This window comes from Dasypus novemcinctus, chromosome 1, assembly GCF_030445035.2.
Source record: "Dasypus novemcinctus isolate mDasNov1 chromosome 1, mDasNov1.1.hap2, whole genome shotgun sequence".
Lineage (NCBI taxonomy): Eukaryota > Metazoa > Chordata > Mammalia > Cingulata > Dasypodidae > Dasypus > Dasypus novemcinctus.
In genome coordinates, this window is record NC_080673.1 from 101,808,880 (window position 1) to 101,828,537 (window position 19,658).

At 35.6% G+C, this 19,658-nt stretch overlaps 1 protein-coding gene across 2 annotated transcripts in view; it reads right to left on the reverse strand.

Annotated features, from left to right (window-relative positions):
- C1H4orf17 (chromosome 1 C4orf17 homolog) overlaps positions 1-19,658 on the reverse strand; it is a 41,223-nt gene that overhangs the window by 20,124 nt on the left and 1,441 nt on the right. For both annotated transcript variants that reach the window (XM_058294953.1, XM_058294954.1), the window contains exons 2-4: positions 16,309-16,529; positions 5,398-5,607; positions 3,956-4,020 (exon numbers count right to left, since the gene is read on the reverse strand). In XM_058294953.1, the coding sequence (XP_058150936.1) occupies positions 3,956-4,020; positions 5,398-5,607; positions 16,309-16,378 (345 nt within the window). In that variant the 5' untranslated portion in view covers positions 16,379-16,529. The remainder of the gene's footprint in view (positions 1-3,955; positions 4,021-5,397; positions 5,608-16,308; positions 16,530-19,658) is intronic.

The window sequence follows — 19,658 nt, forward strand, 5'->3', positions numbered from 1 at the left end:
TTCTTCTCAAATGCTCATGGATCTTTCTCCAGCACAGACCATATGTTAGATCACAATGCAAGTCTCAATAAATATAAAAAGATTGAAATTATACAAAGCACCTTCTCAGATCATAATGAAGGACACTGGAAATCAATAATAGATGGGAAAGAGGTAAATTCACAAATGTGTAGAGACTGAACAACACAGTCCCAAATAATGAGTGGGTCAAAGAATAAATTGTAAGTGAAATTAGTAAATATATTCAGACAAATGGAAATGAGAACTCAACTTATCAAAACTTATGGGATAGAGCAAAGGTGGTCCTGAGGGGGAAATTTATAGCCCTAAATGCCTATATGAAAAAAGAAGAAAGAGCTAAAATCAATGATCTAACTGAACAACTGGAGAAACTAGAAAAAAGCATAGCAAGCCATTCCCAAGCAGGCAGAAGGTAAAAAATAATAAAGTTTAGGGCAGAAATAAATGAAATTGAGAACAACAACAATAACAAAACAATAGGGAAAATCAACAAAACCAAAACTGGTTCTTTGAGAAGATCAATAAAATTGACAAACCCCTACCTAACAAACAAAGAAAAAATGAGAGATGATGATAATAAACGAAATAGGAATGTAAGGGGGAAAGTTGCTACTGGCCCCACAGAAATAAAAAGGGATTGTTAAGAGATTATTATGAGAAAGTATGCCAACAAACTAGGTAATCTAGATAAAATGTACAAACTCCTAAAAATGCACAGAAAACCTACACTAATGCTAAAAGAAATACCAGAACTTAACAAACAAATCACATTTAAAGAGAGTGAATCTGTCATAAAATATCTCCCCAAAAAAGTAAGGCCAAGACCAGATAGCTTCACAGGTAGCTTCACAGGTGAATTCTACCAAGCATTTCGAGAAGAATTAACACCAATCCTGTTTAAGCTCTTCCAAAAAGTTGAAGAGGAAGGAAAACTACCCAGCACATTTTATGAAGCCAACATCACCCTGATAACCAAAGCCAATAAAGATACTACAAGAAAAGAAAATTACAGAGAAATCTCTCTAATGAACATAGATGCAAATATTCTAAACAAAATAGTTACAAATAGAATCCAACAGCATATAAAAAGACTTATACATCATGACCAAATGGGAATTATTCTTTGTATGTTGATTTTCAACATAAGAAAATCAAATAATGTAATACACTACATTAACATATTGAAGGGGAAAACCCAGAAGATCATCTTAATTGATGCACAATAGGCATTCGACAAAATCCAGCATCCTTTCTTGATAAAAAGACTTCAAAAGATAGGATAAGGAGGATAATTCTTCAATGTGATAGAAGGCATATATGAAAAACCCACAGCCAACATCATACTCAATGGAGAAAAGTTGAATGCTGTCCCTCTAAGGTTGGGAATAAGACAAGGATGCCCACTTTATCATTGTTACTCAACATTGTGCTAAAAGTTCTAGCTAGAATGATTAGACAAGAAAAAAAGAAAGAAATTCACCCAAGTAGGAAACAAGGATGTAAAACTCTATTTGCAGATGACATGATATGTCTATGACAAAGCTACTTGAGTTAATAAATGAGATCAGCAAAGTGGCAGGATACAAGATCAACATGCAAAAATCGGTAATGATTCTGTGTACAAATATTGAACAATCTGAGGATGAAATCAGGGAGAAAATTCATTTGCAAGAGCATCAAAAAGACTCAAATAACTAGGTATCAATTTAACCAACGAAGTACATGAATTATATGCAGAAAACTACATAAAATGCTAAAAGTAACCAGTGAAGACCTAAATTAATGGAAATACATTCTGTGTTCATGGATTGGAAGACTAAATATTGTGAATATGTCAACCCTACCCAAATTGATTTATAGCTTCAATGCAATAACAATCAAAATTCCAACCACCTACTTCACAGAAATAGAAAAGGCAGTTGCCACATTCATTTGGAAGGGAAAGTGCACCCTAATAGCCAAAAGCATTCTTAAAAAGAAAAGCAACGTGGGAGGAATTTTACTGCCTGATCTGGAAACATATTACAAAATTACAGTGGTCAAAACAGCATGGTATTGGGATAAAGATAGACATATCCATCAGTGGAATTGAATTGAGAATCCATAAATAGAGGTGAGCCGCTATGGTCAACTCATTTTTCACTAACCTACCAAAGCCATGTTAAGCGGATAAAACAGTCTCCTCAACAAATGGTCCTGGGAGAACTGGATAGCCATAACCATAAGAATGAAAGAGGACCCCTTTCTCACTTCCTGTACAAGAATCAACTCAAAATGGATCAAAGACCTAAATATAAAAGCCAGGACCATAAAACTACTAGAAGAAAATGTAGGGAAACTACTCAGGGTAACTAAAGAAAAAATAGATAACCTGAATAGCCTATATGTATGAGAGGAAAAAAAAATTGAAATAATAGTTAAAAGCCTTCATTCAAAGAAAACTCCAGGCCCGTATGGCTTCATCGAAGAAGTTTACTGAACATTTAAGGAAGAAATAATACTGATTCTATATGAACTCCTCCAGAATATTAAAAAGGCATTCCCAACTTATTCTATGAAATCAGGATAATGGTGATGCCAAACAGAAAAAGACATTACAGGAAAAGAAAACTATAAACGAATATACTTTATGAACCTATACACAATAATGCTAAACAATATTTTATCAATTTGAATGAAAAATTGTTTGATCATCTCAATAGATGAATAATAAGTATTTGGCAAAATCCAACCCCATTTCTGGTAAAAATTTTCAGCACACTAGGAATGAAAGGAAACCTCCTCAACTATAAGAAGGGCATCCATTAATAAAGTAAGCTAACATCATACTTAATTGTGAAATTCAAAGATATCTGCTCTCATTACTTAACATTCATTGGAGGTTCTCCATTGCAATAATGTGGGATAGAGGAATAAATAGCATGAATATTTGAAACTATAAAATTAAAAATAAAAAAAATTGGACTTTATAAAAATCATAAATTTTGGTTCTTCAAAAGATACTCTTACCAGAAAAGGACAAGTTTCAGACTGGAAGAAAATATTTGCAAAATGTATATGTGACAAATAACTAGAATATATAGAGACTGACTAAAATTAAAAAGACTGACCATATTGAGTTTTGGGAGGTTGAGGAGTAAAGGGAAATGTTTTCTTAACTGGAGTAGGGGTGGGGAGATGTCAGCTGGTAAAACCACTTTGGAAATGAGTTTGTCAGTTTCTTAAAAAGTTAAATATATACCTACTATAAGACCCAGCCATTATACTCCAAGAGAAAGGAATATATATATATTTATAAAAAGTTTTGTGCACAAATTCTCATATCAGATTTATTTGTCAAAAATTGGAAACAACCCAAATGTCCATCAACAAGTGAATGGATGAACAAATCGTACAATTGAATACTATATAACAATAAAAAGTAATGAATTCCCATGTGGGAGGTGGGAACTCAACTGCTTGAGCCACATCTGCTCCCCAGGAATGAACTTTTCATAGACACAGCACTGATGACTTTCAAGAAAATTATGCTAAGTTAAAGGAAACGTGATAAAAAAGAGAACTCACTGTACGATCTTATTTATGTAAAATTATGAAAAGTGTATGCTAATTTTGAGTGACAGCAGATAATTATTTGGCTGTGGGGAGGCCAGATGCTGGAGAGAAAGAGATTACAAAGGGTCATGAGAACATTTTGGGGAGATAGATATGTTCATTATGTTGATTTTGGTGATGATTTCCTGTGTATGTTTTTTGGTGCGTGTGTGTGTGTGTGTGTGTAGGCCAAAATCCATCAACTTGTAAACTTTAAATATGTGCAATTTGTATTATATTATATCTTAATAAAGCTATAAAAATATCGTGGAACATGAAAAAAGGAGAGGAAATTATAAAATTAAACTAAATAGGTAGCTTTAAATAACTGTTTCTTTACCTTTTTAATTACTAAGGGATTCTCGCTGGAAGTTTTGAAGCACTCCTTGATATTTCTACAGGGCTCTGAAATGAAAATGAGGAAAAACACTTAGCTCAAACAAAAGAAAAAAACCTCGCTGTTACATGACATATATGTCACTTGCTGAAATAGATGAGAATACATCTAAACTTAAATTAAGGTCAATTTAGGGATGTATTTATAAAGATGAGGAAAATTGTAATTGCCTTATAATAACATCAGCAAAACATATTTATATCATGAAACTAATTCTATGCCCAAGAAAATGATATAAAGAAACACTCCAATTGTTTTTTTATGTGATTAAAAAACTGATTTTTAAAAGTACACATTTCAGTATAAGACATATTTTTCTGTTCCCTATCTGTATGACTTTCACTTACTCTCATTAAAGAGATTCTATGTGTGTTGTTTGCCCTGTAGACAGAAGGAGATGTGTGCTGAGTTATAATTTTCTGTCTTGTTCCATCAGCCTGCCAACCCTACCTAATTCATTCATAATCACCTACCTAAATCCCTTTAAATTACCCTGACACCATTAAAGTTTTGTTTAATTCCCTTTACTCTAACTTGAAGATTTACTCTATGTTAGTGATGCTCTCTCTCTCTCACTGAAGCCATTGTTAGCACAAGTTTTTAAAAAGTGGAAATATTTTGTGCATATATCCCAGAGTAACTGAATTCATTAGCTCTAGCTGAAAAAAGAAAAACAGCATGTATACAGATACCTCTCACCAAGTAGTGAGAAAAAGTTATGGGTAGTAAGTTAGTATTCATTTGTAGGAAGCAAAAAGTTCTCTAGCAATTTTAAGCAGAGAGATAAACAATACAGGGAATTATGTACTTGTGATATCTTTAGAAGGGATGGAGTAGGAAACTCTAGTCTTGACCTTCACAAATGATTTCCAGAATAGCACCTGGGAACTGGCCCACCAAGAGGGCCACAGCATTTACCACAATCAGGAGGAAGGGCAGTCAGGTTGCCACTGCCATTTCAATTGCTGTCAACATCCGTGAAGCTAGAGATTAGGTACTGTAATCCTACTGCAATCAGAAAGCCATCACAGCTGCTGACTTTGCCTTTTAACACCTCTAAGCCCAGAATCTGGACACTGGTATGTTGTAGCAGGAAGATGTCATGTCTGCACAGTTGTACTTGATAGCAGAAAGCAATTGAAGAAGATGACCTTAGTCTCACATCTGCCATAGAAATCATACCTGATGGCACACCTAATTCCTGTGTAGAACTTTACATGCAAGGGACTCTTGGAAAGGTAATTTTCAGATTGTAGTTTTGTAATGAGTAACCTATTTCACAGTGCAGAGTTTTTATGATTACTTTAAGAATCACGGCAGCTGTATAAGCAATTGGTGGTTTGGAGGAGGCCTGAGGAAATGTTTGCCAGTTGAGAGAGACTCACCAGAATGAGGCCGTGGGGGCACGTTCGCAGTGTTGAGGGCAGGTGAGGCTCCTCTGACAGGGCTCTCCAAGGCTGCAGTGCTGGGCAGGTTACTGCATTTGGCAAGTGGTGCCTCATCATTCTCTATATGGTTCAACTGGTCGACACTCCAGAGTGTTCTGAATGAGTTCTCGTCATCATTCACAGTACAGATAGGAATGTTATTCAAGCCTGAATAAGGAAAAAAGCCAAAATAGATTGGGTGTTTGTCAGGTTTTCTTCAAGGTACCAGCAATTTCCCAACAATAATTGTATTTCAAATTGTATGAAACAGTGATAGGTGGACAACCTTTGAAAGTCAGTGCAGCTCATGTTTTTTGCAACACAAGCTTCCTTAAAAAGTTCTCCCATTTTATCAGCCTCCAAACCAGGCCCACATCTTTGATCTTTGTCTGGAAGCCAAGTGGAGTAAATTGGTCCTCTATTCCAGACAGACTCGCTTCTGAATTCTTAATAATGACTGAGAGGGATTGTGCTAATATTCTTCATGAATGTCAGATTTAGATTTTTGAAAGCATCCAGAAAGCCTCAATATAATAAAGCCTCCTCCTAAAATAGGTAGACTGGCTCTTCTTTTGTACCGCGAAAAAGTAAAATGCTGTTGGAGTGAGGAATGGGAGGCAGGAAGAGGTATTTATCACACCTGCCAATCCTTCCAAGTCTACCTCTGGTATCATCAGTCCATTCCCTTCTTCTGTCCACTCAGATAAGATAAAAGAAGGCTTGACAATCCTTTCTGAAATGTACCCCCTTGCTGCTTCCTATGCTCTTTTATTATTCTCACAATGTTTGTCACCTGTCATATTTTATCTGTTTGTTCTGGTCTGAGCTTCACTAGAATGTAGCTTTCATGACTGATGTGGAGAAAGTGGCCACGGTAGTTGCTGAGGGCAGGGAAAGGGAAGAAGGGGACATTTTTGGGACTTGGAGTTGACCTAAATGATAATGCAGGGACTGATGCTGGACATTATATATCCTGCCGTAGCCCACTGATTGTACTGGGAGAGAGTGTAAACTGCAGTGTAAACTATTATCCACGTGGTGCAGCAGTGCTCCAAAATGTATTCACCAAATGCAATGAATGTGCCACAATGATGAAAGAGGTTGTTGATGTGGGAGGAGTGGGGGGTGGGGGTGTGCGGGGTATATGGGAACCTCTTATATTTTTAAACGTAACATTTTTTGTGATCTATGTATCTTTAAAAAATACAATAAAAAATGTTGGGGATGGGGGTGGGGAGTGGAATATATGGAAACCTCATGTTTTTTAATGTAACATTTCGTGTGATCCATTTAAAAAGATAATTTAAAAAAAAAAAGAAAAAAAAAAGAATGTAGCTTTCATGAGAGCAGTTTTGTCTATTTTGTTTCCTATTCTATTCCCAGTGTGTAAAACAGTTCCTGGTATAGAGTACAGGCTCAATGATTATTATTGAATGAATGAAAAACAGTCAATTTTGAAGCTTTTATTTAGTCTAATACTTAGAACTTCATTGAAAATAACTGGTTCTAAAAGAAATGAGAATAAAATTCTTGAAGACAGCATCATATCTTTTTATCACAATATCTTAAACACTTGGATTGGATTAGCGATTGGCCCAGGTACATAGTGAAAAATTGCCTGCCAAATGCAAAGCAATCAATAGGAAAACCCTATTTTCTCTGCTGCCTTCTTTTTTTAAAATATATTTTTTATTTAGAGTACATAAAATGTTATATCAAAAAATATAAGGGCTTCCCATATGCCCCACTCCCCCATACCCCCCACTTTTCCCCACATTAACAACCTCTTTCATTAGTCTGGTACATTCATTGCAATTGATGAACACATTTTTGAGCATTGTCACTTAGTATGGATTAGAGTTTACATTGTAGTTTCACTCTCTTCCACTCAGTTCTGTAGGTTATGGCAGGATATATAATGGCCTGTATCTGTCATTGCAATATCATCCAGGACAATTCCTGAAGTTGCCCCCATATTACACCTCTTTTTCTCTCTCTGTGAAGATGGTGGCCACTGGATCTGCTACCTTCTTTATATAACGAAATGTGTGTTTAAAATATATATAGAGAGATATGAATATACTATATCTATATATATATAATAGAACCAGAAAAGTATTATATAAAAATGTGAAGAGTCAAAGGAAATAACATTAAAGTGGCTTTAGAGTCACATGGGACTACATTAAATGAATTAAAGTTAGTCAGGGAAATACAAAATTCAATCCATCAGTGAAGAAGTTTGGCTACAATCTTTGAAGGATTTCATTAACTTCCTTGAGTATACTGAAGAATTAGGTAATGGAGTCTTGAGCAAAAGAAAAACCAGCTCTTCCTACAGGGCATCAAGTTTCTATTACTACAGTGATTATAAATAGAGGCCTCCTTCTCAGCAAGTGTCAGGTAAAGATTCAAATCTCACATCCCTGCCTGATCTCTGATTAATGTACAAACTCACATTAAATGGATGAATGGCCTTTAACTTTGGGAAAGTTTAGAATTAAAGATAGAAGTGATGAAATAACAAAAATACATAGTATTTGTACTCACAGGTTAAGTTTAATAAAAACCAGTGTATTAAAAATGTATAGAATATTTAAGCTAATTTGGTATATTAGAATATCTAACAGGCTAGCATTGATATTCCAACTTAAAATGTATATAAAGTGATTTTATACTTCTGATATAAAGTAGAAAGGTATGAAAATATTAAGTTGATAAACAGTATGAGTGTTTTAAATAATGTGTTTCACCATATTTAAAGTTTATTTTATTTGTGAGCATTTGCCTTGAGTATGCCTGCACCCAAGTCTCAGGTGTGTATTCTCACTTCCTTTTCTCATTAAACCCTTTATTTGCTTGCCCAGGGGAAAAAAAATTACTGGAGTTATTTACATCCTTAAGGAATTTGCTTGATAGCAATGTGAAATATTTAAAAAGAAAATGATATTTAATGAGTAATTGTCATTTAAAATTTTAAGCATATTTAATTAAACAGTTTTTTAGTTAATTAAACTAACTAACTAATTTGGTCTCTTTTATGAACTAATGGGACCAAAAACTCATTAAAGATGTTCTTGGCATTGATTATTAAAATTTACTATATTTATAAGTTAAATTTAATAAGCTAAATTTTGAAAGTTAAGGAAAATAAAAAACTTAGAATTTTTCATTTAAAAATTAATTTAAAAATAATAAGCAAATGGTCTTTTTTGTGCCCAAAATTCTCCCTCAAGAATGCCAAAATTTTATATTAGCATGATGTAGCAGTTTGATATGGTTATGAATTTCAAAAACAGATATTGGATTATGTTTGTAATCTAGTCTGTACATGGGCATGATTAAGTTATGATTAGGGCTTTGATTGGGCCATGCCATTAGGGTGTTGAGTCCCCATCCACCAAGGGGTGGGGACTCACAGATAAAAGTCTTGGCAAAGGACAGAATTGAAGGTTTTTGATGTTGGAGTTTTGATGATGGAGTTTTATGCTGAAGCCTTAAGCTAGAGCACTGGGAAGTAAGCTCACAGAGGAAACAGAAGCAAGCTCCGGGAAGAGAGGAGTCCTGAGCCCCGGAAGAAACAAGCCCTGGGAAGAGAGGAACCCTGAACCCAGGAAGAAGCAAGACACTGAAAGAGAGGATCCCAGGAAGCTTGAACCCTGGCAGATGTCGGCAGCCATCTTACTCCAACACATGATAGACTATGGTGTGGAAAGTAACTTATGCTTTATGGCCTAGTATCTGTAAGCTCCTACTTCAAATAAATAGCCTTTATAAAAACCAACTGATTTCTGGTTGATATTTTGCATCAGCACCCCTTTGACTGACTAATACACATAGTTAGTGCTATAAAACTATTAGCTCTCAATTTATAACTTCCATTTCATTTTCTCCATAAGGTTTCATCTGGCTTCTACAGTATAAAAGAAGGGGGGATGTGATCTGTTTCTTTTCCTCTACCTTATTCTTCTACTCTTTCTTCTGTACTCACTGCTTCTAGCTCCTCCAGAGTTGGGGTGGAAGGATGAGAGGTGCTAGAGGATACACAAAGGATTACTGGCTTCATGGTATTTTAATTGAGTTTAGTTTAATTTAATTCTGTGAGGCAGAGAAGAATGCTGGCACTTTGTACCTTGGGGTACTTTTGTGATTCTTCAGAGACCCCAGCTGAGATCTCTGACACGGTTCACTGTCATGGATAATGTACCTCTCAGATAAGTTTTCAATCTCTTCCTCTTCCTCCAGGACCAAAGTAAAATCTCATCTTGTCTCTTTCAACTGGATTGCCCTGTTATAGTACTTGGTCCTATTGAGTTGGATCTTTTCAAGATAGTTCTAGGCCAGCTTCCTTCCTGAATGTATGCTGTAGCCTATGGGAATAAGACCCTTTGCCCTGTTTTCCATGGCAGAGCAGTTTAATCCTACCCTTGGCTCCTCTGACACTGGCAGCTCCAGCCAGCTCCAGCCAGACTCTTGTCTTTAGATTTTGGGAGAGAGTTTCTGTGTCCTCCATACAGGACAAGTTCACCCCAGGAACAGTCTCCCCATTCTCCACTGCAGAATCAGCATAGGGCAGACCCAGAACAGCCAAGGCAAGGACCCTACCAGTCAGAGAGGTCTCCATTTCCCTCTCTGCAGATCTACTCTCTACAAATGTTCTCTGGAAAACTCTGCAGGTGTAGGTGAAGGCAGCCCTGCTGCTCCTCATAGAGGGAAGGGAAAGGGCACTGACTTTTTTCCAAAGAAATCCTTACTTTCTCCTTTCAGTGAACCTACTCTTCTCTTAAACAGCCTGGAGGTAGGCAATGGTCATAATGGCAGGGCAAGTTTTTGGATCACTTTTCAGTAAGTTATGCAAAGATAATCTCAGAATTTTGGCCTTAGCCAAAATCCTGAAACAAGAAAAGCCTTGTTTAATCTTATAATAATTGCTTATGGTGTTTTGTGTCATAGGGTAATGATGGTCAAACTTCTTTAGCAACTATGCTTTTGTTCAAATATGTTTTACATCACCTTTGTGTTCTGCCTGGATCCCCAGGACTTGTACGAATACAGCTAGAAATCCTCTGCCAAGCAAAATTAAGATTTTAATATAATAATTTCTATAAAGTCAATCTTTTCTTATTCTGGTAGTGGGGCATATAGAGATCACCAGTTTGTTAATTGTGTGGAAATATTTTAGCTTTTACATGTGCTGATCTTTCTGTGGATGACCCCATTTATTGCTCTCTTCCTTCAAAAGCTTTCCTCTCTGTTTTCATGAGGCAACTGATTCCCGGTTCTCTTCAGCATCTGACCTTTTTTCTCTCTCTTTCACTGGTTTTTCTGTGTATACCCATTCCTTAGGTGTTATTGTTGTTGTTACAGTTTTTCTTCAGATTCTTTTGGGCTTTCTTGCTTTTTTGGCAATAGTGTTACAGTTTTAACCTATATGCTTACGACTTTTTGTAGCCCCACCTTAGTCCTTAGGCTCCAAGCTCTTATATCCATTTCTCTACTTGGACATTTCTTTTTGGACGTTCCATTGGCACATCAAGCACATTGAGTACAGTATGTTCAAAATGGAGCTTGTAATCTTATCCCCACATGTGTTCTTCCTCCTGTATTTTCTGGACTAATCGGTTGTTCCACCATCCAATCAACCAAGCTAGAAAGTTGGTAGAAATTCTAGACTTCTTACTCTTTTTCATCTTTTCCTTCTCCTCAATCCAGTAAATGCCCATGTTCTCCTGATTCTTTCTCAATATTTATCATATGTATTTTTCTCAATCAAAACATCTGTGAAGTGCATTTATGACACTCCTCCCGTGATTTCTCCATCTCTGTATTGTATCTGAACTTTCAGCATACTTCCATCATTGCACACACCATATTATAATTATTTCCTTGTATATTTGTCTTCTTCAATTAGATTGTGAGCCCCAACTTGGCTTATTATGTTTGTGTCCTTAGCAAGAAGCATAAGCAAAATAACTATCACAAATTTAAGATTTTAAATGAACATTTGTTGGGCTGAATACATTTATCGATGATTTAACATTTTAAGCAATAACTATAAGAACAACATTAGATATCACAGACTAAATATTCAAGTGTTGCTAAAATGGATTAAAAGTTACTTTGGGATAAAACTAGTGAAACTAGTTGTAGTGCTTGTGTGTTGAGTATGGCTTCAAAGCACATATTAACTTTTAACATGGCTGTTAATATTCATAATAGAGCAATTTGCCTCTCTTCTATTAGTCATACAATTTCAGCAGCCAGGTTTTCTAGACTTGGCATGGATATCTTTGACAGATTTTCAAACAAAATTTTCTGTTATGTTGAACATATATCTATGTGAATATATATTACTATGAGCAATATTCTGTGCTAGGCGTTGTAGGGGATTTGAAAACAAAAAACTCAGTACTTTGCCCTCCAATAGTTTTATATTGTACTATAGGTATAAGATAATTCAAGACAGACTGTGGAATAAAATACAGAAGAGGCATACATTGAGTACTTTCAGGCATTTAAAGTCAGAAAAAATATATATACTTAGTTTAGAAGTATTTGCTTTCCATAGAAAAGAAAGAGTTCCAATTAAATATGATTTTTTTTCACATTGTGGGTTGTGAAAAACTCTACTGTCAGATGTTGCCAAGACAATATATTCCAAGGCCATCTATACAGTCTTTATTGTAACATCTATTTGCTGACTTATGGCCTTTATTTTCCCAGTTTCTTGAAGGAGTTTGACTTTGCTGGTAACCCAGCCCTTCTCCTTGAATCTTGTTGAACACATAACCCTCTGTTGGTTCTCTTTGTGTTGTTCATTTGGGCTTTCCTCTTGCTCTGATCCAAAGTTCAATCTTTACTTCTTTGCTCTTCTCTCTGTTCTGGTCCATTCCCTTTCATTTCTCACTTGTATGTCTGAATTACTCTTTTAACTGATCTCCCAGCCTTAGGCCTCTGCTCCTTTTCACAATATAGCCAGAATGCTTTTTAAAATAATTTCTCAAGGATACACAATTACTAAATGGCTGAAGTAGAACTTGACCTTAGACTGTTGCTCTGAGGAACTATAGAGTGCTATAAGAAAATACCATAAGGAGATCTAATTTATATTGGCAATGTGGAGCCTGTTTGAAATGACATAATGGGAAAAAGTTTTATGACTCGTGATAACAGTATGTGTGAAGATTCAGAGGCCAGAAAGGGCTTGTTACATATTTAAGAAATGTAGACAAGTCCAATGCGGCATACATAAAATGAGGTTGTGGAGTGCTGATATGAGATGAATTATGATAGGCAGAAGCCATATAATAGGGAATTTTTAGCCTATGCCAAAATATGTAACATGCCCTAAATGCATGGAATGCTCTGGAGAAATTTGAGCAAGATATTTAAATAGTCAGATTTACATTTTAATACATTTTAATATATGATTAAATGTTGTTCCTGGAGAAGGGATTGGTTGAGGGCAAGGGTGGAAGTAGTCAGAAGAAGAGATAATAGTGGCCTACATTGGAGTCGTGATGGTGGCCATTGTGGTGGCTTTAAAAGTCAGACTTTCGTCTCCATTGTCTCTCCAAATAAATTAAGCTCATGTAAGTAGCTTAATTTACAATTTAATTAGAAGGAAAAGTGACAAGATCAAGTGAAATATTGCAAGAAGATGGGAAGGAGGGGGGAGAATTAAAGAAGAGGCTCAAATTTATGATGTCAATTTACTTGTTAAGGTAGACTGGTTGGATTACCAGGTTTATGAGAGAAGATCAAGAGTTTAATTTCAAAGAGCAAACCTCAATGTGCCTGTGAAGAATCCAAATGTCTCATGAATAGGTCAAGTAGGCAGGTCTAAATGTTAGGAGTCTGAGCCTAAAATATGTATTTGGAAGTGTTTGGCCTAGAGATGATATTTGAAACCTGTGAATGAGATCATTTGCCTAGGATCGCAGTATAAACTAAAAAGAGAACATGGCCAAGGACTGAACTATGAGGAACTCCAGCATTTATTGCAGAAACAGCAAAAAAGACTGAGAAGAAGAAACCAGAAAAGCAGGAGAAAATCCAGAAGAGTGTGGTGTTATGGAAACTAAATTTTAAAATATTAAAAAAATAAAGGAGAGATTGTGTCCTCTTACTGAGAGGTCAAGATGAGGATATAACAGGGTCTATGGTGGATAATTGTCATGTCTACCCAGAATTCATTTCTTCCTTCCCTTTATTAAGGTACCCAGATATTTTATTCCATTGTCCTCCTCTTATCTACTCCATAGAACCCAAGAAACTGTATGCTTTGGGGAAAGTTGAATCCTTTACTTTACCATGGTGATTGATTATCTGAACCATGGCCTACTAATTCATGCATGCCACTTCCTTGGTCACAGAGATTTGTTCAGGTATGGCATGTGACTTGTACATGTGTGCTGATAAGGAGAGTTTTGCTGGAGTCTGCTGGGAAAGAAGCCAGTGTTGCAGGCAGATGTGAAGCCAAGAGTTAAAGTAGCCATGTTGCCACTATGTAGGAAGCAGGACAGCTCTATCACGAAGCTGAACCTGTGGAAGGTAGAGTGGAGAGATGAAAGTAGGTTGTTTATGTCATCAGTGTGCCAAACCAAACCAAACCTGAAGCCTACCTAACTACTAACCTGTCACTTTCCTGAAACAACAGATGCTTTTTATTGTACAAGCTAGTTTGTTTTCTGTTACTTGCAACCACAAGCATTCTTAATGATATGTGCTTAATGTATTTGTCAAAATGGAAGATAGTGGTAACCGAAACAAGCCCAGTGTTTGCAGAATGGTGACTGAAAAGGCCAGGCTGAAGTGGATTGAAGAGGAGCTTGAAGGTGAGGAAGTGAAAACCATGAGTGCAGACATGTCCTTTGGCCGTGAAGGGATATAAATTCCTTAGCATAATATACAAAGCCTTTCCATACCTGGCCGCTTATCCACTTCTGCACCCTCACGTCCCTTTATCCTTTTTCTCCTCCCCGTATGCTCCATAAAGGGCATTTTGATCCTCTATGCTCACAATTTCCTAATTCTCTATGCTGTTTTTATTTGCTGTTCCCTTTGCTTCCCTTCTTCATATGCTGAACCATGATATAGGTATCATTATTATTACCATTTTACAGTTGAAGGAACTAAACACAGAGAGTTTACCAAGATCACATAGCTTGTGAGTTGGTTGACCAGGCAAGCATTTTGGTTCTAAAAGTCAGGCTTTTGCTTCTATTGTCTCTCCAAATAAATGCTAGTTGAATGAATGAAGAGGTGGTTAGATAAGTGACAAAATGAGTTAAGAGATGATCCATATTTATACCTTTAAATATCACCACTACACGATAACTCCCAAACGTACATCTAATTCCTGACTTCCCAGATCCCAGCATAGACCTGTGGGCAGTTCATTTCCATTTGGATGCCTGGTATGTCTACCACTGAACTGATTTCTTCTTCTGAAGAAGAAAAAATTCCCTACCATTACAGAGCTTAAAGGCTAGAATTTAAGCTCTGTGATGGTAGGGAATTTTTTCTTCTTCTTCATGGCTATATCTCCCACATCTATTACAGAGATTGATATGTATTAGAGATTGAATAAATACTTGTGGAAAGAAGTGACCTCACCTTCTCCCTCTCTACTTTTCTGTTTCATCAAACACACTGCATTCTTTTAAACAAAGGCATGGTAACTAGGGGGAGAGGAGGGAGAGAAGGAGATGTTCCTCTTTGATTTTGTTTCTCTTCTCCATGCTATTAAGTTAGTTGCCAGGACATTTTAATTTTTTCCTTAGAAACTCTCTCAAGCCTTGTGTTGGGACCATAGTGAGGATACTTGTCCTCGCATGTCTGGATAGGTGTAAGAACCTCCTTATTCTCTTCTCTGCCTTTTTCCAACAAGGGATGTTTCACTTTTAGCATGACTGTGGTTTTAGTCTCAAAATTTTCTGTCCCCAATACGCCACAGGAATATGACACATTTACGTAAACCGTGGGTCTTCCTATGGCAGCAATTCTCATTTAGAAAGTAATTCCTTGGTTCCTCAAGTGTAAGAATCTCTGGGTTGGTGTGAAGATACATGTTAAGCCCAAGTGATCTTAATATGCTCCTTTAGTGGGGGAATATCACACACTTACCTCATCCTGGGAATCCTGCTTCACACTATCAAGTTCAAACAATTCTTGTTTTCCATGAAATTTATAACCTTGATAAATCTACCTCTCAATGTATCAGTACATTTTCCCTCTTCTATTTGTTGTTTATTTTCTCTGTCAACTGAAAATATGTATAAATGGTGTATACTTCTTCATTCCAAGCTAACTTGTACAGCCTCTCATTGATGTCTAATTTTCAAGAGAATGTTGTCTAAATTATTGTATAAAAAGGAAAGAAGAAAATAAAGAAGGAAGAAAAGGAGGAATGGATAGGAGGGAGGGAGAAGAAGAGAAAGAATGAGACAGTGAGACAAAAGAAAGAAGGAAAGAAAGGAAGAAACAACATATGCTTCTCCAAGGCTGATACTTAGTACATTTCAGCAAGTCTGTATTAGTTCTTAAGATACTGAAATACTTTCATACCAGGTGATAAATAGCTGCTGCCCTGAGCTCCCTGAATGGTGCCCATTCCTCAGACCACTTTGATCCATTTCTAGGGTCCTTTCCTAACAACCAAGCAATCCAAATGTTAATTGCATGGCACAGAAGGACCCAGCAGACTTCTCCTGTAGCCACAGCGCTGGCATCTGGGCCCAGTAGTCAATGCCTGTGCCTTAGCAATGGTTACATATTTTGAATAGTACCTCCATGTTTACCAAGCAGAATCATCAAGTAGCACAAATGTAGAAGAGAGAGACATTCTAGGACGTTGAATCCCCTTACCTTTTATGTGGCAGACCCGTCTGGGATGAGGGGTGTGCCTGACTAGAAAACAACTTCCATTTCTATTCATAACTGAGCTGCCTTTGCTCCCAAACTGAGGAGAGGTTGTCGGGATTTGAGGTTCGTTTTTGTGGGGTGTTGATTTCCCTCTCTCCACTTTTGGCACAACAATTCTTGGGTCTACTGCTTTGATTAACCTCACTTCCAGATGTGCTCAGACCCTGAAATCACAGAATGACAATAGCTCTGACATGAAGTTTTTGACATTTTTCCATCTTCTTGCGTTGCTCTGAAATTGTTTCTCAGGTCAAAACAATGTGAAGCTACTTTACTTTTAGACCAAACTTTGGTGACACAGGGACAAATAGGAATAGGGAGAAAGAGAAAAAAAATTTTCCCCTGGAAAAATCAAAACATTTTTGAGAACTTAAAATATATTCTATTTTTAATTACACTTTGTTGACTTAAGAACATAAAAATATATCACATGGTTATTATCAATTTTGATATAGCAAATTAAAAGGATGACTTTCCAAAATCCACAAATCAACTTCATATTAAATTAATTTTCAGTGAGGACCTGTTACACTGTATTTTAAGAAAAACAGCCTTTTGTATTTGTATCATCTTCTAAGAGGATGGTAAAACCTAAAGGAGAAAAAATCCAATAGTGAAAGACTATTAGATCTACAATGATAAACTGGAGAACTTTTGACATATAGTTGTTTGAAATATTCAGTAATATTTGATTATGTTCCTTCAGTCATTCAGCAAACATTTATTAGACACTTACAGTGTTGTAGGCCTATGGGGTGAAAGCTGATGCTTATAGCTTTTGGAAAATTCACAAACTTGCAGGAAAGAAAATTTTTGGATTAATAACATAGGAAAGAATTATTTAAACTTTCTTGAAGACAGTATATTACTTTTGAAATCTAAGAAGGATGGTTGTCTGATGTTTGTTATGTATGGTATGACCTATCTTACATGGAAACCTTATTCATCATAGAAGTATTGGGAAATACACATTTTATTTTCATCTATGGCAGGATGGTTTTGTTTTGTTCTTTTTTAGAAGAATAATTTACAGTGTCAAGATACTTCCACATTCTAGATATTGGTCTCAAGATTTTATTGGGGGTGGTGGTAGATAGTTTTAGTTCATTGAAGATCTTTTCAGAACAGAGCAATCTATGTTCAAGATTTTCAAGGTAAAAATTCAGAGTGTATGGTGCATAAATTGCCAATTCTGTTGCCACAAAACAGCTAATTTTCAGGAATTTCATAAATATTATCCTGGGTTGAATAAAATATATTTAAGTATTTTTAATTCAGAAAATTCTATTATCTGACTATAAAAAGTATATTTTCTTATTGCTTCCTATGAATATCACAAAGATTTAGTAATTAAACATCTTTTTATAACTCAAACCTTAGACTTACTCATTGCTCTCTGTGGGACCTTTTGTACAAACAACTTAGTAGATTAATTCTATATAGGTACTGGGATAAAAAGGAGTATAGGAGACAATTTGGAAGGAGGAAAGGACACTAAACTAATGTTAAAATGGGATTTTTGTTTCCAGTTTAATCAGTAAAATGACCACAGATGAATTGCTTTATTCCCTAGATTTTGGTTTATTCATCTGTAACCTGAAGGAATTGACTTAGATGTCAGCTGGAATATTCAGTTACTCTAATATGTGTGTCTTCCCCACATCAATTCCTTTATGTTAGTTTGATATACTCTTTAAATTTTGGAATAAAAGGTCAACAAATAGAGAATTATTCATCTTTTGTGAAAATAGCAGTGCTTCTCCAAAGTATGAAATGCATCTTGCTCTTGCATTCTAAAAAGGTGCTAGCTATACTGCTTACTCTTAGTTTAAGAAAAGTTAATAGTCTGATGTTACAGCTTTTTATTGTTTCTACTGGAAAGATTAAAAATAATGTTAAAGATATAAAGACACTATATATTTCATCCATATACATAATTTAAACTCTATACTCTTTATTCTATAAAGAGTCTGGCTTAAAATTTAATTTTCAGAAATGTAGTAAATGGATTACTTAGGATCAAGCTGTAATTTGAATTTTTCTAGCAAGTGAGCTAATGATTGAAAAATAAAACTTTTTCAATCCTGAAGAAAAGAAAAACTGTTGTTTAATATTGATAATGACTCACATTTTTCTCTTCCACCTCAGCCTATATTGATTTCAACACTATTTGATTCACTGACTATTTGTTTCCTAATCATTTTACTGGATATCTTTCCAAAGCCCATGAGTTGGTTTGGAATAATATTTATTTATTAAGACTTTTCTTTATGACATGAAAAGTTTAGACTGTATTCTTTAAGACTTATAAACTAAGAAAAAAATGAAAGGATCAATCATCCTCATATGAAAGGGTAGATTTTCTTCTTTACAAAATACAAGAGAAATGAAAAAGATCCTACAGAAAAAATAAATAATAGATGTGGATACTAGGTGATATATTATTTACCTTTTAATAAATAAGTATTGCCTTTATTGGAGAATAAAAGATCTCATTTATTTTGTAATGAAGTGATAAAATTTTTGCTGAAACTAATATCAGAGATACCTATCAATGCAAAACTGGCTAATGGATTCTATAGAGTAGACCAAAATAAAATTATGGTTACATCTACAAATGTTCCATGAATTTTTCCCCCTTTTTTTTAGTTTATTGAAACAAAATCAAACAGATATTTAAACACTAATATCACTTCTCTTCCTAAGGATTTTTACCAATTTGATTCTGCAGCCATAGTTCCTACTTTGTCAAGAAATGTAAACAACTACTTGATATGATTCATAATTTGTAAAAAATTTATAAAGCTCCTTCATTTTTTGAAACCAAAAGTGTACATTTGAAGTTGATATCTTGGGCAGACATTTCCTGTGAGCATCCCTTGGTGCTGGTCAGGGTGTCATGGATTAGTTATCAGGGCTCAAGTATAGTCTTGTGATAAATACATAGGCTGAAAAGAATCCAGAGCAAAAGAAGTAAAACCAGACTTGTTTCCAGTGTTTTCGCTTAATAGATGTCTCTTCTATAATGTGGAACAGCAGTTAGCAGCCAATTTTCCCCAGAAAAATTGGGGAAACACAACAGATGATGTTTGGTGGAAGACATATTTTCACCACATACTCAGATTTTAAAGAATCCATCCCAAAATTGTGGGGGAGCAAAGTACTAAACAAATTTACAAACACTACATAAAAAGTAACCCTTGCTCAGAAGAGCTGTATAAACTGCTTCTGCCTCCATCCTTTCTAGGTAGGTAAGCACGTGGCACTGCAACTAAATTCTAGGGACAATATTA